The following is a 22,877-nucleotide window of genomic DNA, read 5'->3' as shown; positions in this document are numbered from 1 at the left end:
GTAATGTAGAAGTTACTGCAGGATACAGACATGTGGATCTGTATTCATAAACCATGAGCATGTAGTTAAATAACGAAACTGAACTTACTGGCACATCAGTGGTTTGAGTATTATATCATGGTGCCCAGTTTCGATTTAACAGGATGTTTATATAGCGGTGAAATATGAAGTCTGCATCTCAAATGGTTTCTGAGCTAGGACAGTGGAATTGTTCTGCGCAATGCATCGTGTGCAAGTGCAACTGAATTCATACCGCCCAACCTCCGCTTAGCCAGCTACCCCTCCCGAAAAAAAGTGTTTGTTAATTATGAGATCTACTTCTCTTCTCTTAGTTGTTTCCTAAAGCGTGGTGGCCGAGAGGAGCACTCTGGGTGCGTACCAAGGAGAGGGGGCAGCCAGTTGACGTTGGCCTCGCAGTGCGAGTCCAGGAAGGTGATCACTCCCCCGATGGCCACAGAGGCCCCGAGCAGCCGTGTTCGGATCAAGCCCTCCCTCTTCTTGGTGCGGACGATCCTCACCTTGGGCAGGCGGACCATGTAGTCTTCCAGAGCAGTCTTCAAGTGTTCTGGTCATGGGAGAGGAAGAGCGACAATAAATAAATGCACAAATCAATACCCATCCATCCCCCCCATCCATACACACACAAATCAATACATAGGTAAATCAATAAATACATAAATAGTGCCTTTGCAGGATGCTCTAAGCTCTGTATTGTTAAAGCTGAAGCTACCAGAACCAGAAACATGTCCACCCAGAACCAGAAATTCAGCTGTTAGTTTTAGAATAAGGATGACAGCACAGACCCAGCTGACTTTCCTTGCATTACCAGGAATAAATAAATATAAAAACTGTCTTTCTGCTACATTTGAGATGTTAAAGCTTTCCAAACTCTCTGACCTATCCACTGCAGTAAATTCAAGTGCATTTACCCTAATTGAGTTTCGAAATCTTCTTGCACAGCTTTGACAGAGTCCCGACAAGTCAATAAACAAACACTGTTAAAAACTCCTGCATAGAAAACAAATCAAATTGTACAGTCAGGCACATAAAACACATTCAAAGTTCTGCAAAAACATCTGGTGGCAGCCTCGTATAAGAGCTGTTGAGAAGGCCTGCATCTCAAATAAATCAATGACTTCCTTCTGACTGCAATTGCAGATCACTCACAGGTCCTGTGGTACAGCCAGCACTCGACACTCGATCACTCACAGCGCCCCGCACCCTCACTGAGGCACTCCACACTGCAGATCACTCACAGCGCCCCGCACCCTCACTGTGGCACTCCACACTACAGATCACTCACAGCGCCCCGCACCCTCACTGAGGCACTCCACACTGCAGATCACTCACAGCGCCCCGCACCCTCACTGAGGCACTCCACACTGCAGATCACTCACAGCGCCCCGCACCCTCACTGTGGTACTCCACACTACAGATCACTCACAGTGCCCCACACTGCAGATCATTCACAGCACTCCACACCCTCACTGTGGCACTCCACACTGCAGATCACTCACAGCGCCCCGCACCCTCACTGTGGCACTCCACACTGCAGATCACTCACAGCACCCCACACTGCAGATCACTCACAGCACCCCACACTGCAGATCATTCACAGCTCCCCGCACCCTCACTGTGGCACTCCACACTGCAGATCACTCACAGCACCCCACACTGCAGATCATTCACAGCTGTGGCACTCCACACTGCAGATCACTCACAGCACCCCACACCACACACTGCAAATCACTCACAGCTCCCCGCACCCTCACTGTGGCACTCCACACTGCAGATCACTCACAGCTCCCCGCACCCTCACTGTGGCACTCCACACTGCAGATCACTCACAGCACCCCACACCCTCACTGTGGCACTCCACACTGCAGATCACTCACAGCTCCCCGCACCCTCACTGCACCCCACACTGCAAATCACTCACAGCTCCCCGCACCCTCACTGTGGCACTCCACACTGCAGATCACTCACAGCACCCCACACCCTCACTGTGGCACTCCACACTGCAGATCACTCACAGCACCCCACACTGCAGATCACTCACAGCTCCCCGCACCCTCACTGTGGCACTCCACACTGCAGATCATTCACAGCACCCCACACCCTCACTGTGGCACTCCACACTGCAGATCACTCACAGCACCCCACACTGCAGATCACTCACAGCACCCCACACTGCAGATCACTCACAGCACCCCACACTGCAGATCATTCACAGCACCCCACACCCTCACTGTGGCACTCCACACTGCAGATCACTCACAGCTCCCCGCACCCTCACTGTGGCACTCCACACTGCAGATCACTCACAGCTCCCCGCACCCTCACTGTGGCACTCCACACTGCAGATCACTCACAGCACCCCACACTGCAGATCACTCACAGCACCCCACACTGCAGATCATTCACAGCTCCCCGCACCCTCACTGTGGCACTCCACACTGCAGATCATTCACAGCTCCCCGCACCCTCACTGTGGCACTCCACACTGCAGATCACTCACAGCTCCCCGCACCCTCACTGTGGCACTCCACACTGCAGATCACTCACAGCACCCCACACTGCAGATCATTCACAGCTCCCCGCACCCTCACTGTGGCACTCCACACTGCAGATCACTCACAGCTCCCCACACTGCAGTATATTCACTGTCTGTCAGACACCACACAGTAATGAAGAACACACACACACCTACTGTTGCTTATTGCTGGATTCTTATCAATGTAAAAGTGGAATCAAAGTCCTTGCGGAGCCCCAGTTCTCACTCAGACTTCATTAGCCCTTCTGGAAGCTGTTTCAAGCACAGCCTCTAGTCTAGTTTCAACCTTTCACCAATTTAAACAGTTTTCAAATGACTTTGTTCATATAAATTCACCCGGACAGCGGCCTTAAGGTTACAAAGTGTATGAAGAGCAGAGAAGCCACTTGGACCCCTTACTGCACTGCCTTGTGAGTCCTACAGCACGTGCAGGCAAACCATAACAAACTGCTGCAGGTTTCTAGAAAGAGTAGAAGACACAATAAGCATCTATAAACTAGATGGAACATGTCCACATTTCTCAGCCGATGCAAGAGAAGAAAGTAAGTCTCTCTAATTGGAAAATCGCAAAGCGGCTGCAGCTGCCAGGGGGTGTGTTTTCTGTCTCCTGGTAACTGGAGTCGTGCACCTGGAACAATCTCATTCTCTACCAGAGTACTCTCGGGCATGATTACTCAACATTCATAAAACATGGGCTCAAAAAACAACACAGCACAGGCCCACTCCGAAATGAAACGCATCGTCATGAAGTATTGCAAAACAACTGGAAAAATGAAGTCAGAGTGGCTGGTTTGTAACAGCAGCCCAGAGAGCAATGAACAGGACGGGGCGGGGGGGGGGGGGGGTGGAGTGGGACACACACACAGTCCCTGCCCAGCTGCCTTATTCACCAGAATATTCTGCCTTTGTTTCAGAAACACATTTCATTCTTTGTAGTCAGACTCCTCTGGAGCCTTTTTAAAGTCAAATGCAAAACGGATTAATGAAACCGCGAAATAACAATGAATTTGTGCAGATGTTCTTACTGTCAAGATGCCATTTGTACATCATAACTTGGCTCCCAGGGCACTGCCAGCATGCTTACAACTCATTGTCTGCGAAGGAAAGGAAATGGAGTGAGGAGCACGTCTTTATTGTGTCTCTTTCTTTCTGTCACAGTGGCAGAAAGTCCCGGGGTGCTAATTAATGTTCCTTTCCAAGCCCCTCCCTCCTGGGTTTATTTCTGTCTCCCGTTCAGACTCCAAACATTCAAAGCTGTACATGGATTATCTGAAAGCACCTGACTGAATGAACAGCCATAGAAAAAAGAAAAGTCAAGGTTATGGAAATTGTGATGACAATGTAGGTTAGAAATTGCACTTTGGTTACAAAAGTAAAACGATGACTTGTGTCCACAGAACAGGCAGCACAAGTGGATTAAAATAACGTACCATCTAATACAGTCGTGCACCGGGTCGTGTGCCCACAGGTGCGGGTCACAAAATGCCATTTTCGGATCAGGCTCGGGTCTGAAATTGAAAATCGGCAAAAAGGTTTTCTGCCCTTTCAGCGTACTCGTCTGTAACCCATTAGAAAGTCAATGTATTTCCTGCACCAGAGCAGGGTGCGATCAGGGAGCAGTCAGATGACTAAGCAGTGTTCTCCATTTGTATTGCTGCTTGTTTGATAATGTCACAAGATCCATTCACCCAAAGATAGCGCAGGGCTATATCATGTAGCAGGTAACAGTGCGAGAGGTCAATCACAAGCGTGGAATTCTTTTGGAATCATGGCGAATGAAAATAATGAACATGTGACTGGATTCGTTGCTTATAAAACCTGTCATGTCTTGGTGAACAAAACTGGCACATCTCTGCGCAAGCAAAGGTATAGCTCCCTTTCAACTGGTGATAGACAGTTATTTTATAGTAGAGATAGTTAATGTAATAATCTTAAAATATATCCTGACCACTAGAGAAAGCTACCACGCTGTATAGCCCATTGAATAAACTCAATCTGTGAAGAATGGTCGAGATATCGGGGTGTGGTTGTGAGTGCGTGAGAGAGTCAGTCGACACATGCAGTAGGTAAAGGGCAAACACATTTTAAATCTTTTTTAACTTTTTAATCTTTTAATTTTTTTAAAGCTATTTCCACATTTGACAGTTGGTGAGGTGATTGATTTTTTTTACATAAAACGAAAAAACAATGAAAAAATATGTGCAGTTTTTTTGCATTACGCATCCCATTGGTGCTTGCAGACGGCTTCGTGTCATGATGCTGTTTCATTGACACTGTGAATTAAAGAGTTAGGGAGTGGTGCTACAGTTCACACTGCAGAACATGGAAAAAATAAAAATATGTATATACTTTGGTACATATGGCACTGTGTATACAGCATTGTAAATGTGTCACTGCATACATTATGGTAGATGTGGCACTGTATATACACTATGGTACAGGTGGCACTGTGTATACACTATGGTAGATGTGGCACTGTAAACACTATGGTACAGGTGGCACTGTGTATACACTATGGTAGGTGTGGCACTGTGTATACACTATGGTAGATGTGGCACTGTGTATACACTATGGTAGATGTGGCACTGTGTATACACTATGGTAGATGTGGCACTGTGTATACACTATGGTACATGTGGCACTGTGTATACACTATGGTAGATGTGGCACTGTGTATACACTATGGTACAGGTGGCACTGTGTATACACTATGGTACAGGTGGCACTGTGTATACACTATGGTACAGGTGGCACTGTGTATACACTATGGTACAGGTGGCACTGTGTATACACTATAGTACTGTAGGAATCAATGTGACTGTGTGTCTAGGAGGGGTTATTTGGCGGATAATCCTGGGATTTAGACAATCAGGTTTTGGATAATCAAGTACCAGCTGTTTTATTATTAGTGCCATTTTCTAAAAGGCCAATTACCTAATGGCGAGACCCAGTATACCCCACGGGCAGGGTGAACAAGACTATAGTTTGTGTAAGATTATTTTATAATCTTCGTACCCTGCACAGTAAAGGGTTTATATATGCAAAGCCATGAGAGTGGAGGATTTTCACACCAATTTCTGTCTCTTCTTACTCTTGTGTGAGGAGTGAGTGCAGTTTTGACAATGTCTATTCTGAGCTTACTGTCAGGGGGCATGGGATAGGCAGACAGAATTCCACCGAATCTCACAGCAACCCAAAGCACCAGGGAAAACTTATCATGCAAAACGAAAACAGCGGAGCCATGCCACCCTGTCTTCCATTCTCACACTATATTAACTGCTTTTTATCTGCTTAATAATAACATATTTCTGAGAGCTACACATGTAGAAATGAATTAAACTACCACATATGGAACAGAAATCTCTGCATTGCAGCACGATCGCGAATATCACCACAATCTGAGCAGATTCAACATTCAATTACTGCCTCTGAACAACCAGCCGCTCGCTCCCCTGTGAGCCACGGAGCGGATAATGAGCTGAGCTCAGAGATCTCCCGAATGAGAAGATTCAAAACCAGAGCCGCAACCTTCAGCCATCTCTGCAGGAGACAGGGTTTTCATTAAATCAAGCCAGGCCTGATGAAGATACATAAAAAACATGGAAATAGACTAACAACGCGTTCAAAACAGGGTCGCTTTCTTCTCGGTTTGACACATTTTAAAAACTTTCCCTGCAAATAGGTAACCCTATCCACTTTAGTACTTTCTTCCGTAGTACACCAGCCAGTGGTTTGTGTTGATAATTAAGCCTGCAGCAATTCCCAGTACCAGCCTCTATGTACTGTAATTAACCAGCAACACAGGATTTGTGTGAAATCTGCACCACCCCCCGAAGGACATGCAGTACAGCAGGCAGATTCACCGCTTATGGGACCAGTCAATGAAGGACTGGATGCTTCCCAGGCTAATGTCGGGGCTGCATGGAGGAGATGGGAAAGTTTCCAGAAAGTGTACCAAGGAGAATAATAAACAGAGGCAGGAACTCCATGCTTGATAAGATGCTGAGCCGCACTGGAGCTCAAACAAGAAGCAGAGCCAGGTGCTTTGTGTAATAGCTTTTTAGAAATCACTTTTAAAAAGGCCACTCTGCCACTTCAGAATAAAAAACACCATGAAGCACTGAGCACTGAGCCCTGGCAAGCACCCAGACTGGCACCAGGAGATGAAAAGAACGTACCTAAGGAACACAGACACAAATGCTATGGACATTTTACCAAACCAATTTAACCCACAAAAATCAGAGTAATATCTTCAAATATGTCTGTATATTCAAGTACAATGAAATTGGTGGCCATTCAGCTATCCAGAGACCAACTCTATACAAAAGAACCTTTCAAATCGATTAGGACATTCTCATCTGGTGACGGTTATAAGATCCTTTGCTTCTGAGACTAAAGCATTTTGCAGCACAGACCCAGGGACAGCTCCTAGCCCTCCTCTTATTAGAATAGCTAATATAAAACAGATTGGATTGCCCTGCTCTGCTATTTATAGGCTCAGCTTATGGAACTGCATAAGTTGAAACATCAGTGAAGCAGCTTTGAAAAGGGAAGAGTCTACAGAGGGAGGTTAAAGGCTCAAGAGAAGAGCAAAGCCAGATGTATAGAGCATGATGACACTGGCTCACCTGCTCCTCCTTATCGGATCTTTAGAATGGAGGAAGTAACCAATGGGATCAAAGTCTCACATGACAGCACTACTGACACAACCTTGCTCGACAGAAGCCAGGATAACACAGTGAAGACAACGCTAACCCCCACCAAGTGGGACCGTAGTATTAACCCAGTGATGCCCCAGCACATTTCAAATGAGAAAAGCCACTTTATTTATTCATGGAATTATGGAACACTGGCATCCTGCAACAAGAAGGGAACCTTCCAGAACACAACAAAACACTGTGACATCCTGAAACAAGAAGGGAACATTCCAGAACTGAACACTGTCAATCAGTTGGAAACTAGACGACACATACAATAGAAACATCAAGGGCTCCTGACTTCATTATCAAATCATGACTTGCAACAACAGAGACGGCACACAGTAAATTACTGAGCGTCATCAACACCCAGAACAAGACAAGCAGAAGGAGTTCGAAGAGCTACAAACTTTAACAGCACAGTCCAGCTGAAGAAAATGTATATATATATATATATATATATATATATATATATATGCAAATGCAGAACACCTCAAGACTTGAGATTTATATCCTTTATATACCTACCTGAATGAAAACCTGTAGGGGGAGAATTTCAACTTTCGCTCAGTAATCAGTGATATAGAAACACTAGTCGTGTGAAAATGTTAGACCACTTTGTGCTTTTATTAATATCTGTGTGTTCCTTTTCTCTTACTGCTTTAAATGAATCGCATGTGTGGCCAATTAAAGAACTCAAATTAGACAATCTCTCATTTGCTCATTTTAACAATTTTCCCAGATTTTCAAATACAGGGCTTTGATTTCATATGCACAACAAATCAAAACAGAATCAATGAGGTGCTGTAATAAATCTGCACCCTAATGTATATAAGTGGGAGTATGCGTCTAGCGTTCTCCTCCCATGTGATGAGCTGTTCATGTAGCGTTCTCCTCCCATGTGATGAGCAATTCCTGTCGCTTCTCTCCCCATGCGATGAGCTGTTCATGTAGCGTTCTCTCCCCATGCGACGAGCTGTTCCAGGTAACAGATTTCTCCTACCGTTCATGTGCGCATGAAGCATGCGATTGCTGTGCAAAACAAACACATCTGTTTATTTTACAGCAGCCTAGCCCCAGGACCTCACAGGTCCTGTTCTTTCTTCTTTGTTTGTTCTGAAGTCAGCTGGCCTGGGTGCTAATCGTGAGGATGTGCTGCCTGAGGGTTCAGAGCTGAATGAAGGGAGGTTGGCAAGTACGACTGTCTCAGGATCCAGAGCTGAATGAAGGGAGGCTGGCAAGTAATGCTGCCTGAGGATTCAGAGCTGAATGAAGGGAGGCTGCAAGTATGACTGTCTCAGGATCCAGAGCTGAATGAAGGGAGGCTGGCAAGTAATGCTGCCTAAGGATTCAGAGCTGAATGAAGGGAGGCTGCAAGTACGGCTGCCTGAGGATCCAGAGCTGAATGAAGGGAGGCTACGACTGTCTCAGGATCCAGAGCTGAATGAAGGGAGGCTGCAAGTACGGCTGCCTGAGGATCCAGAGCTGAATGAAGGGAGGCTACGACTGTCTCAGGATCCAGAGCTGAATGAAGGGAGGCTACGACTGTCTCAGGATCCAGAGCTGAATGAAGGGAGGCTACGACTGTCTCAGGATCCAGAGCTGAATGAAGGGAGGCTACGACTGTCTCAGGATCCAGAGCTGAATGAAGGGAGGCTACGACTGTCTCAGGATCCAGAGCTGAATGAAGGGAGGCTACGACTGTCTCAGGATCCAGAGCTGAATGAAGGGAGGCTACGACTGTCTCAGGATCCAGAGCTGAATGAAGGGAGGCTACGACTGTCTCAGGATCCAGAGCTGAATGAAGGGAGGCTACGACTGTCTCAGGATCCAGAGCTGAATGAAGGGAGGCTACGACTGTCTCAGGATCCAGAGCTGAATGAAGGGAGGCTACGACTGTCTCAGGATCCAGAGCTGAATGAAGGGAGGCTACGACTGTCTCAGGATCCAGAGCTGAATGAAGGGAGGCTACGACTGTCTCAGGATCCACAGCTGAATGAAGGGAGGCTACGACTGTCTCAGGATCCAGAGCTGAATGAAGGGAGGCTACGACTGTCTCAGGATCCAGAGCTGAATGAAGGGAGGCTACGACTGTCTCAGGATCCAGAGCTGAATGAAGGGAGGCTGGTTGGCTGCTCGATTTAATCGATTACATCACACACACCCCAAAGTACTATTAACTGCTACTTTCACCTTTCTTATAGCATTTTACCTCCACTTCCTAACATGAAAGCACACTCAATTTATTTGCAACCTCCTAAATAAACTTCTTTCTAATAAACAAGAAACATGTTTTCCTATGATTGAGGTAGTTCAAATGTAATTAAATGTTCATTTTTAGGCATCACTGATATTTCAGAATGACTTCAACACAACTAGCTGTTTTTCTTTTCCAAAACATCATTGCTTCTTTTAAAACAACAGAAGTGATTGAGCTACTCTGAGGCACTCTTCCCCACACAGCACCTAAATAATTCTCTAATCACTGCAGTACATGCGGAACACGTGACTGGGGAGGACAAACAAGTTTGTTCCCAATGCTTTCATTGACTAGGTTACAGAGACAGTGTTAACAGGGTGCTCGATACGTGCATAGCAGCATGAAACACTAACATGCATTGATCAAAAAGACACAGAGCACATGCAACCACATCCTTCATCAGTGGACCACCCTATTTTAAGACACCATTCTTTTATTAATACAACCAAAATTCTCATTAGCAACAAAGGTTACGACTCTTCAGAGACAGACTGTATATAAGTTTTATAAAAACTACATCAAATTAATATAATTGAACCCAGAAACAATGCAAACAATGCTCCACTGAATACATGAGAAGGATAAAAGAATCAAAGTGGCTTCTGTAGTACATGTGATTGGGGACAGACATTCTTAAACAAAGCAGCACTCTTTTTACTAAAGATAAAAATCAATTCACTGTAAAAGTATTGTCTGCAGTACATCCCAATATCGACCGACACATAGAAGAAATCTCAAATGCCATTAACAGCTCTCTCCTGTGACCAAAGCGTGTTCCCAGAAGTTTTAATAGACACCATAACTGAATTAAAGTTAAAACCTAATCATTTACTCAAAGTTGTTTTCACTCCATACAATTGAAGGATCTACTTCTAAAGCACCTAGAAACGTGTTGTAAAAGGCTTCAACGTTTATTACATAGAGGACGTGTCACGGAACACCACAGCTTATGCTATTTATGTCACAGGCGAATGCAGCGATAACAAACGATGCAAGTAAAAAAGATTGGTTACTTCCACAAATATTTTAGATTCTGTGAACAGAGCTTTGCAAGCAGTTCAATGAGAAGCAATGTGCTTAGCCAGGCAATTCCTAGCGGTGGCGTGTGTCACAATGCAAAAAAGAAGATCCGCTCACCAACTGTTCATGAGAGAAGTGCTGGAGATGTAGCCACATAACTGGTCAAATAAGGGATGCGCAACTTACCTTTGTCGCTGAAGTCGTCCACCAGTATGATCTCAGCAAGGAGCTGCGGGGGAGAGCGGTGCAGCACACTGTGCACGGTGCGCAGCAGGGATGACCAGCCCTCGTTATGGAATGGGATTATGATGCTTGTATTGGGCAGCTTTTCCAAGTACAGCTTCGTTCTGCAGCTGCAACAATATATATATAAATAGTAGTAAGTATGAACTGAACTGCAGGGATGGAAATAAAACTCCTACTGCACAGCAGTTTCACCTATTCCAGGTTTTACCACATGCTTGGTTAGCCACAGTGTGTGACGTTAACAAGGTCAGGTGTGTCTTATTAAACACAAAATAAAACCAGAAATGGATCAAACCGCTATGCAATGGCAGTCTTATTACAATCCCTTAACTACTTCTTCAGGGTAACAACCCCCCCATGCATTACTGAAGCACAGCCTGATTATGATAATAATCTCTCTCTCTATACCCTTAGAAAAGGATTACCACAGTATTTTTGCCCCATGCTTTTACTATGCATTTATCATGTTTATTAATATGCTTCACCTTGCCACGCTATTCTTTAAAATGCTTACCTGTGCATCAGGACATGTCTCCAACTCACTCACTCACTTTGGGTGTCTGATGTCCGGTATGGAGCGGTTCACAGAGATCTTGTCGCTCACGTAGATGTTGAATCCATTCTCCCTGTAGGCCTGGTCCTCTCGATCTGCATCAGTCAAGGGGAAAGGCTTTCCTTGCTCTCCATCTCCTACAATGCAAACACAGCCCACCCACTGTTACACACCTTGTATTTGAGTAGCACTGGCTTCTTCATGTTATACAACTGCAAATAAAAAACTCCCGCCGGGCTACCTGAGCGAGCTGCGTCCCTCCTGATGGCTTCCTGATCATGCCAGTCCCTCCTTCGGTCCCCGTCCAAGCCCAGTTTCGCCTCCTTCTTTGGTCTTATGTGGAACGCCTTCAAAAGAGTTAGACAACATCAACGAATAAGATTGTCATCTCCACCATCGTCAACACTATCATCATCATCATCACCATCATCACCACTGACATCACCACCACTGTCATCTTCATCATCACTACCATCATCACCTCCATAGTCATCATCAGTATCATCACCATCACTGTCATCGTCACAACCACCACTGTCATCACCAGTGTCGTCATCAAGGAGTTAGGTATTTCTATACATTTTAAACAAGTATTAGGGTATAGTGAGGCTGTTTCACCCGATATATAAAACTGTGTGTACAGTTGGGGGGGCGGACCCTGTTAGAAGTGGACTCCCACAATTCATCTCACACTGGCCACTGACTGAATCTACCAGAAACTATTTTTAACCTCTTAAGAGTCTCTAAAAGCATGAAGAATACCCGAGCCCTTCACCTGGTAGTGTGTACAAGCACCGAGTAACCTGTAAGCCCAGCTCTGAATAGGCTCTATTCATTGTGTAACCTGTCAGCCCAGCTCTGAATAGGCTCTATTCATTGTGTAACCTGTAAGCCCAGCTCTGAATAGGCTCTATTCATTGTGTAACCTGTCAGCCCAGCTCTGAATAGGCTCTATTCATTGTGTAACCTGTAAGCCCAGCTCTGAATAGGCTCTATTCATTGTGTAACCTGTAAGCTCAGCTCTGAATAGGCTCTATTCATTGTGTAACCTGCAAGCCCAGCTCTGAATAGGCTCTATTCACTGTGTAACCTGCAAGCCCAGCTCTGAATAGGCTCTATTCATTGTGTAACCTGCAAGCTCAGCTCTGAATAGGCTCTATTCATTGTGTAACCTGCAAGCCCAGCTCTGAATAGGCTCTATTCATTGTGTAACCTGTCAGCCCAGCTCTGAATAGGCTCTATTCATTGTGTAACCTGCAAGCCCAGCTCTGAATAGGCTCTATTCACTGTGTAACCTGCAAGCCCAGCTCTGAATAGGCTCTATTCATTGTGTAACCTGTAAGCCCAGCTCTGAATAGGCTCTATTCACTGTGTAACCTGCAAGCCCAGCTCTGAATAGGCTCTATTCACTGTGTAACCTGCAAGCCCAACTCTGAATAAGCTCTAATCATTTTGCAACCTGCAAGCCCAGCTCTGAATAGGCTCTATTCACTGTGACTGTGCGAAGAGCCACTCAGGGATCCCTATGCTTAGATAAGCCGTTTGGAAACACAGTAAATCACAGATCTATGGCTTTCATCCCAATGAGTCTTTTTATATCACTACAGCCATGCAGCAGTCCAGGCCAGCCGAGGGAGCAGAAAGGCGAGTTGCTTTGTGAAAACTGGGGACAGGGAGGAGGACACAGACTCAAGTGAGATGGCTTGCTAGAGGTTGTTCTTTCTGGAAATATACTAATCCAAAAAACAAAAAGTGACCAGCAATATCCCAATGAGTCATTTTATATCACTACAGCCATGCAGCAGTCCAGGCCAGCCGAGGGAGCAGAAAGGCGAGTTGCTTTGGGGGGGGGGGAGGGGTGAGATGGCTTGCTAGAGGTTGTTCTTTCTGGAAATATACTAATCCAAAAAACAAAAAGTGACCAGCAATATGATGATTCATTATTCATTATGGGGGGGGGGGGGGGGTGTAGTTACTATGGAATGAGACTTACTGTGTGCAGAGCACACGTATAGTGTGTAATTTAAAGCAAGCTGTAGTGCATACAGTTACCGGCACCCACGTATTGCTTGTGTGCAGCATGCGTACAGGGCCACTGTGCCAGATCATTAGGACTATACCAGGTGCAATGTCTGTGTGGTCTGATATGGTCACACGTTGCAGGTGCAATGTCTGTGTGGAAGGGGTGTGGGTAATTCACTGACCAGGAGACAGACAGGTGTATTTGGGAAACACCACACAGGTGCCCAGTTTTATTTTAGACCGGCTCTTTTTTTTTGTATTTTTCTCTCCGGCAGAGGGCACTGTTGACCGTGGGCTGCCTATCAACGATGATAGACAGCACCACGGAAATACCACAGCTGGTACACGAACCGCAAATGCACTCGCAGGTGCTCAAAGAAATAATAATGAAAACAGAAGGCGAAAAGAACAAGGGAAAATAAAACAGTAATAAAACTACAAATAAAAGGTGCTGCACTCGGCAGCGTTATCCCGGTCGCCGCTACCCGCACGACCCGGATCACCGTCCTACTCTCTCGGCTATCTAGCCTGCTCTTTCACAATACGCCGGGGTCTGCCCAAGGGTTCCCCGCTCTCTCTCTCTGTCTCGCTGATTCCCGGTCCCGAATCAAAGCGTCCGCACCCTTAGCGCGTCTAAGTGGGCAGACCTGAGGAAACAACAGAGCGTTATTTTATAGGACCGACAATCACCCAAGACCCGCCTCTCGGCCATTCAGAGAGGGGGAAAGTCCACACACACACTTTCCCACCTCCCCGTGTCACTGCCATGACTCACAGGCGGTTGTTGGGCGACTGCCGCCCTCTTCCTGCAGCCCGTGAACACGCCAGCAGAGTCAGCACAGATCTCTCCCTGTTACAGTCTGTCTAAACCATAGCAAAGTGTGACCATGGACAGAAACGCAGGGACTGCAGAGAAGATGAAAGATCCAACTCCCTACATTCCACACGGCTGTAGAAAAATCAACAAATTCCCTGGCAGGACATTTCTGAAAAGCATTTTCCAGTTGTGTTATTCCTCAAAATGAGGAGAGAGACTCCACAGAGTTTCCAGCCGTTGCTCTGTCACCAGCGGACTGCGCGTCCAGAGAATATTCCACTGGAGATGACTGGGTGGCTGGCTCAGGATCCACTGCAGTCCTCACTAAGAGGCAGTGAGATAGAGCCGTCCCTCTTCTCTTTAAGTGCAATGTCACCACACACGCCCCCCCCCACTGCAGTCCCCACTAACAGGCAGTGAGATAGAGCCGTCCCTCTTCTCTGAGTGCAATGTCACACGGCTGTGTTGCTCCACAGAGGATTACAGTCCTGTCAGTTCTGGAAAATCACTGAGTGAGGTGGCAGTCTATGACGGCTGAGGGCGTTCGAAAGCAACATGCAATAGAAAACGTGCAGCTGCACTTGGACTTACTTTGCTGTCAGATTTTTCCTGGTATGGTTTTTTTTTCCCAGATGGTTTACTGGTAGTTATCAAATTACATTTTTATTTGCATCCACTAAACCACCACTCCAACACAACGTCTCTGTTTAACAAGCTGTTTTCTGATGCCGAGACCTACAATCAAACAGGTTGTTTTAAAGGGTATCCCCTCTGCCTGATCCCCTCAGTGCTAAGATAGGGTCCTCTGGAGAGGGTATCTGTTGAAGTCTGGAATTCAGAAGCAACATCAAAAGAAAACACAGGAAATGTGTGATTTTTTTTGTTGTTGTGTTTGCCACTGTTGGCATCTCAGATGTTGTTATTAAGGAGGGCTTCTTGTCTTGTCTTCCTAGAGATCTAATCCTTCTAATCAGTCAGGTTTACAACCAATATCTTCAATCCCGGCTTCTGTATTCCCTGGTCTCTGCAGTGGCTCTAACTAGAACAGCTATGGCACAAACCAAGCATTCGACTCATCTCAGATCTGGCCTTGAGATTGAATATCTTCTATTGTAAAAACGTTTGGGTGCCAGGGCTCTGACAGGCATAGAGGAACATGATCCTGCTGGGGATAAACACCCACAATCCAGCCTGCAAAGTTTCTGGATAGAAGGCAAGCAGCTAAATGCAGCACAGCTTGAACTGTGAAGAAGAAAAATATACAGCCATTTACAGAATGACACAGATCCATTTAGCAACAAGCTGCTGAAGTCTGCATCATCAGCATTCAAACTGTGTATAAACATTATAACAACAGGGCAATCGCACAAAGGCACTCTCTCACACATTTCACAGTCTGTTAATTGCATCATGGATCGCTTTGACGTTCAAGCTTAAATTTAACTGAACGAAATGAATAACTAAAAGAAAGAAACTCTGTCGATGGTAGCTGCCCGAGTGGTTCAGCATTCACTTTAATGTCTTCCTGAAATGGTCTATTCTTTTGTTGTCCGTTGGCAACACATTGTGGCTGATTGCACTGCAGCTGTGTTTGTTATTGTGCTGAGGAAATGGTGGTGCCTGCAGTGCTGCGTCTAATAAAACTTGTGAAAATTTGATACATTTGCCAAGGAGATTCGTATCTAGATTCATCATCATCAGGGTGCCATGTCCTTGACATTGACGATCGGTTTCTGCTACCTTGGCCTGTCTGCTGCCAGCTGGAGTAGTTTCCATCTGTCCCCTAGGTCCACCAGTATTCGGTCCAGATATTTTGGCCTCTGTCTCACTAGATTGGCACAGTTATTTGAAAATGATTTGGCTCTCCACGCACCATACTGTCTTACTGCACTTCACTTGTGTTTAATGAAGAGATGAACAGAGTCAGAGGCAGACATACCGTTCACTAGCTGGCGTTCTAATAAGACAGAGATATGCTATTGTGTTTTCACATGTGACTCTGTCCTGGTTTATGATGCTGAAGGCTGGGGTTTTTGCATGTGACTCTATCCTGGTTTATGATGCTGAAGGCTGGGGTATTTGCATGTGACTCTATCCTGGTTTATGATGCTGAAGGCTGGGGTATTTGCATGTGACTCTGTCCTGGTTTATGATGCTGAAGGCTGGGGTTTTTGCATGTGACTCTATCCTGGTTTATGATGCTGAAGGCTGGGGTTTTTGCATGTGACTCTGTCCTGGTTTATGATGCTGAAGGCTGGGGTATTTGCATGTGACTCTGTCCTGGTTTATGATGCTGAAGGCTGGGGTTTTTGCATGTGACTCTGTCCTGGTTTATGATGCTGAAGGCTGGGGTTTTTGCATGTGACTCTGTCCTGGTTTATGATGCTGAAGGCTGGGGTATTTGCATGTGACTCTGTCCTGGTTTATGATGCTGAAGGCTGGGGTTTTTGCATGTGACTCTATCCTGGTTTATGATGCTGAAGGCTGGGGTATTTGCATGTGACTCTGTCCTGGTTTATGATGCTGAAGGCTGGGGTTTTTGCATGTGACTCTGTCCTGGTTTATGATGCTGAAGGCTGGGGTTTTTGCATGTGACTCTGTCCTGGTTTATGATGCTGAAGGCTGGGGTTTTTGCATGTGACTCTGTCCTGGTTTATGATGCTGAAGGCTGGGGTTGCATGTGACTCTGCCTGGTTTATGATGCTGAAGGCTGGGGTATTTGCATGTGACTCTGTCCTGGTTTATGATGCTGAAGGCTGGGGTTTTTGCATGTGACTCTGTCCTGGTTTGTGATGCTGAAGGCAGGGGTATTTGCATGTGACTCTGTCCTGTGGCAGTGGCTGATCCACAGGGATGCCCTGATACTTGAAATGCTATCGAAAAATCCAGATGTGCACCTCTTGTATTGCACTCAATGCTGCGCCTCTCTTGTGTTGCACTCAATGCTGCGCCTCTCTTGTGTTGCACTCAATGCTGCGCCTCTCTTGTGTTGCACTCAATGCTGCGCCTCTCTTGTGTTGCACTCAATGCTGCGCCTCTCTTGTGTTGCACTCAATGCTGCGCCTCTCTTGTGTTGCACTCAATGCTGCGCCTCTCTTGTGTTGCACTCAGTGTTGCACCAGAGACAATGCAGATCCCACTAATGTAGTATGGCTGTGCTGTAACAAGAGAGGCTGCTACAGTGCAGTGCAGCATTATAGGATGATCTGAAATACCAAAGGATGGATTAGAATAGAAATGGTGTAGGAGCGAGGGTCAGAGAAGGTACAGTATGATGGTCAGTAACTCCCTTTTCAGGTTAAATATAACTGCATATTTCAATTAGCTTGTATAGCATGGTTGCTGCACGGCTTCTGTGAAAAAAACAGCACTTTCATGGAATGCATGCAGATGATGTCTGTCAGATCTCCCACTTGTAGTCATTATATAATCACTGCTGCTGTGCTGATCCTGTACCATTTCCAGGAGGGAATGAGTTCAGTGGAGCTGTGTTTCTTGGGTAGGCAGGCATTTCTGTTTGAAGCAGGAATGAGGGAGGTGGATTTCTGAATTCTCTTTTAACCTCTTAGAGAACTCACAATTCAAAAGCGTTACAGTGCAGAGGGGGAGGGAGTGGGAGAGAGACGGCTCAGTGCTTACAGTATGATTGAATTCATTTCCATGTCATTACATCAGTGTCATTGTTTCTGAAACATTTCTATGCAGGAGGGAAACCCAACAGGCTGTAGCGCTGTACACTATGGGGCTTGTGTATTACCCTGCTCCACCAGTCAAGAAAATACAAATCATAAATCAACGACAAGGCACAGCAGCAATCTCAAACTTTCCACTTTCAAATCACACAACGTGGAGATCATGCTGTTGGAACAGAAGGTCGGAACGACCTGAAACAATCAGACAATAACAAAGCCTTGCCTGGATTTATTATGCCTGTTGCAGATTGCTGAGCAGCCAGCTGTTGATTCAATGCAAACCCTACACTGTCTGGCCACTTTATTAGGACCTGAACCTAATATCACATTGAGCCACTGTTAATGCTGACAGCAAGCTGCAGATAGTTCCTATGTTTCCAGGTCTGGTTTATCTTTGTGTGTTCGGGCAGTTTGTCACTGAACCCAAATCATAGAAATACTGTGCTAACATGTCAACGTGTTCATGCTCACTTTTGCAAGTACCGGATTTTCTATAATGACGTATCATGCAGGTCAAGTTGGTGAATTGGAAAATCCTAGTGCTTCATGTTTAATGAGCATCCACAAAGAAATGAAATGTGCAGGACATGCGACTTAAGAGATGAAAGCAGAGTCCTGGCAATGACACCGGTGAGGACCCAGAGCTGGGGAGACAGACACTGAACCATGGCAGAGACCACGCCGCTTTCACCTAACAGGCAAGTCAATCTAACGGGCAAGTCAAACTAACGGGCAAGACCGACAGCAAGATTTAACTTGACTACACACTCCAGAACACCAAACAGTCACTGCATGACAGGATTACAGCAAACAGAAACAAAACTACAAGCTGTCTTTCTGAAGCGCAATGAAGGCATTGTTCTAGAAGCATACTGCTAATTGTACAGTGTTTGCCAGCATCAGAGCGCCTTCATCCTGCATGATACAAGCTCTTACTGCCTTAGACTGACTTACTAAAACTCAGAGCTCCTTGATCCTGCTTTACAATGACTTACTAAAACTCAGAGCTCTTTCATCCTGTTTTACAATGACTTACTAAAACTCAGAGCTCCTTCATCATTGCTTTAGACTGACTTACTAAAACTAAAAACGATTCATCTTAAAAACAAGACAATAACAAAAGCCAGACCATACCATTATGCCTCCTGTTTCATTTGTTTGTTCTGTGCATTTTCCTGAGAGCAAATCCTCTGTATTTGTAAAACAAATATGAACGACGCTTGGAGCACCTGCTGCCAATTGAATTGCACGCTTCCTTCCATGATCAGCATACAAAATAGCAGTAAAAGCCTGTGCTTTTAGAAACACAAACGCAGATCTATTGAGAAAGACAGGCAGCCTGGCATCCGATAGTACATTTACCTCCAGGATTGCATCCTAAATGAATCCAATATGAAAACCTGTGATAGAGGAGCAGTCTTCTGTGAGAGTCACTATGTACCAGGACAGCCTAGCGTCCAGCAGCCAGCACAGCACCCAGCGCCCAACCCAGCACAGCACCCAGCGCCCAACACCCAGCACCATCTCCTGAATGACAGCTCATTTTCAAAACATGAATGAAAAAAAAGGAGATGTTTGTGGTTTAATTCCTGCAAACCTCTGCTTAGCTTGAATCAACCCAGTTGTGCTAAAAGCCACACGTGACTTATGCCCACGTTGCATTGGATCCTTTATTACTGAGAGATTGCAAAACAATGGGGCCCAATCACTCAGTCTTTATACACAGCAGCAAATTTCCATTCATTTGTTCAGAACAAAAACTACACACAGGGAGTTAGAAAGAATTTAATCAAGCTTAAAATAGTTCTTTGTTTTGCATATTAAGGCCATCCAAATGGGAAGGTTGGTCTATTCAATTCTATAAAAAAATGACTTAATAACTGACTTAATAATTGACCCTGAGCTAAATGAAGCTACTGCTGGAGTAGACTGGTCTGCAGTGCAGCTCTCTGGAGTGTGTGAGCTGAGCCACACACTGCAGCAGAGAAGCAGGCAGCTCTCCCCTAGGCCTTCACCCGGGCACGCCGTCTCTCCTGCAGGTTAATACAGACTCGACTATCTGTAAACAATACAAATGACTTGCAGCGCTGAACCCTCACACTTGCATATTTAAAACCAGGCCTCCGGTGTGTTTAAATGTTTTGCATTGTCCACCTGTCTCTACCTTCTTATTAGAGAAGAGAGAATCAGGCCAATTTTGAATTGCCTATTAAAATAAACCAGTTTCACCTCCCTCAATGGATTTGACCAAATCACCCATTTCAGCGTCCATGCCACATTTACCACCCACCCTACTGCAATGCCCCAGTGACACTGTAGAGTCCCTGGAGCTCTGTGTGCAGTACCTAGCTGCACAATCTTCATATCTAACAGGATTGAATTATCAGACTGTGATAGGTAGGCAGACTGTGCTTTACTAGAAATACAACTTTCTGGCTGTATTTATTTATTTTGTATTATCATCATTATAGCAACAAGGACCTCTGATCTAGAAACACCTGTTGTGAAGTTCAGCGTTACAGCAGGCATTGTGTTAGCACTGAGACAGCCGCTGCCAAGAGAACACATGGGGAGAGGAGTCTGAGGTGTCAAAAGAAGTGAAAATCAACAGACAAAGCCTCCTAGCATGTGAGCCCTGAATCTGATGCTGCTGTTTGCATTTTATTATGGAATCGGCAAGTGGGCATGCTGATACAAATACATAGTTACAGGATATAAAGATCCTATAGTAATAGAATATAAAGGATCAGATAGATGACATCTGGCAAAGCTGAAACCTGGAGTACGCTTCATCCCATATCCTGGATTTCGTTTTTCCACCTCATCATATTTAAAAGCTTACACGACAGAGAATCGAAATGAAATGGCATTATACAGTATTTCAAATTGCAGACTCCATAATCCGCGGCAAAGCAATTCATCAACTGGGTTAAAACATGTTTAAATAAATGCATGTAGCCACATTACACTAAAGCGTATCTTCAGACAGCACTGTGAAAATGACCTGGCCGCTGTCGATTTACACAATACCGACACAATCAATAGCGTGCAGTGCCCGAAGCAAACACTATCCCGTTGACGCCACTCGGCTGGGTTGGACCGTTTCATTTCTTCAACCGTCTAAAACCATGCACTTTCATTTCAATTCAGTTGAACATGTTTAACGTTTTGATTTGTTCTATGCTACTGAACAACCAGCCTTTTTGCGTGGGCGTAGCAAACACATACAAAAATGCATTTTACTAGTCCAGCCCAATATATTGAAGACAACACGTCTTCCTAACTATGTAACTAGGTGTGCCACACTGGCAACAAACCGCTAAGTTCGTCTGTCTGATCACTATCAGTTCAAGTCTATAATAACATCAACACAAAGTCAAACACAGCCGATATAATGTAATCAAAGCCAGCCAGCTGAACAAATGCACAATGTACTGTTATACAAGGCGCGCCAGCACAGCCTCATCTAGAGAAAGCTATGCAAAAATAGAGGTGTTCGAAGGATGAAAACAATCCAGTGAACTAAAGGGACAGGAGGTATGTGTACTTTCTTACCTGTACCGCGCCGGCGCCAGTGCCCACCTCTCTCTCCGGCAAGTTATCCAGCACTTTGTCTCGATACAGGGACCACAAGCCTACGTTTGGCAAGAAAAGAATCGCCGCGATCAGCAGCCCTGCGATCTGGAGCAACCTCTTTTCTTTCCGTCTCATTTCTACTTGTGAGAGCCGAAGAGCAATCACTCCTCTACCGTGTAAATTCGTCCGACCTTCTGGTGAAAATAACTTTCTCTGAGAGAAAAATTACAGATAGCGCAACTAACTAGGGAACTTCCGCTGAGAGGAGCGAACCACAACCGCGAATGGGGGGGGGTGACTGGGCAAATTAAAGACTTATGTTTCGGATTTTTAAAACATAGTTTGAACGCATATAAAACTGGTTGTGCTACTTAATTTGTTTTATTGGTGTAAAAACACGACGTTTCTCATTATATTATCGTTAACTCGCTGACACGAACAACGCGTTGCTGCATTAGCCCCTCGTCGGTATGCAAATTCTCTGTAGCTACTCTTAGTGTACAAGTTACTCTGCAAACATTAACTAAGTGGCAGGAGAGTCGCTCAAGAAAGTGGACAGTCGGAGTTGTGTGTTTTTTTTTTAAAAAGAGAGACCAGAAAAGCGAAATGGCCATTTTTAAAGTCCCCTGTTGATTTGCTCACTTATTTTTATCAGTTTTATATTGAGCAATCTGGCTTTTTACGCAGTTATTTAAAAAAAAAAAAACAAAAAAAAAACAAGCAAAACAACAACATTGCAATGACGAAAATGTTTTCGGCAGTCTGGGCCCATTCTTCTTCTTCTTTATTATTATTATAAAGACAGACTGCTATTTTAAAGCATACACCACTACTACTCGTAATAATATTAGTAGCATGCTAACACAGTAATTGCACTACAGGTGCCCTAACACAGTAAGACGTTTCAAACCTGCATTGTTCTTCTGCTCTCAGTAAATACACACATGATCTGCTGGGATACAGGATCCTCTGCTGATCTCTGCTTTCCACACAGTTGCACATGGCAGCAGTTTAAGTTGTGTATTCCCTTCGGCTCTGAAGCAACTTGCTCTTCTTAGTTTAACCCCTGACCCCATAGCCAGCTCTAAAGCCAAAACGTAATAGACTCCCCGCATAGAGGAGCAACGATGTCGTTGTGACCCGGAGAGACAAACACAACGTGAGGTCTGAGTTTACCGGCTGTGAAAGCAACTCGCAAGAAAATAATGTGCAGACAGGAGGAAAACACGACGCCAGCCCACTCCACACCCTCTAGTTACAATGGACCTTGGGTTTTTTTTTTGTAGGTATGTACACTTATTAAGACAATCTGGTTTTCTTTTGTTTTTCTTTAGTTTTTCGTGTTGTACCTTCTGCGTACACAAGGTGGCATTAACCCAAATTATCGGTATCACGATATCATGTCAATAACATCATGCACTTGAAATTATTATATATGGT

General features: G+C 45.1%; 1 protein-coding gene across 5 annotated transcripts in view; it reads right to left on the bottom strand.

Annotated features, from left to right (window-relative positions):
* LOC121324349 (polypeptide N-acetylgalactosaminyltransferase 10-like) overlaps nt 1-22,656 on the bottom strand; it is a 32,982-nt gene extending 10,326 nt beyond the window's left edge. Inside the window, exons 1-5 of one of the 5 annotated variants that reach the window (XM_041266090.1) lie at nt 22,382-22,656; nt 11,572-11,677; nt 11,329-11,467; nt 10,718-10,884; nt 380-565 (exon numbers count right to left, since the gene is read on the bottom strand). In XM_041266090.1, coding sequence (XP_041122024.1) covers nt 380-565; nt 10,718-10,884; nt 11,329-11,467; nt 11,572-11,677; nt 22,382-22,552 — 769 coding nt within the window. In that variant the 5' untranslated portion in view covers nt 22,553-22,656. Of the gene's footprint in view, nt 1-379; nt 566-10,717; nt 10,885-11,291; nt 11,468-11,571; nt 11,678-21,416; nt 21,682-22,347 lie in introns of those variants that run through there. The other 4 variants (XM_041266087.1, XM_041266089.1, XM_041266088.1 and 1 more) reach the window with 4 other exon arrangements.
* Nucleotides 22,657-22,877: the final 221 nt, after the last annotated feature.

This window comes from Polyodon spathula, chromosome 12 (assembly GCF_017654505.1).
Source record: "Polyodon spathula isolate WHYD16114869_AA chromosome 12, ASM1765450v1, whole genome shotgun sequence".
In the NCBI taxonomy this organism is placed as follows: domain Eukaryota; kingdom Metazoa; phylum Chordata; class Actinopteri; order Acipenseriformes; family Polyodontidae; genus Polyodon; species Polyodon spathula.
This window is presented reverse-complemented; position numbering and strand designations above follow the sequence as displayed.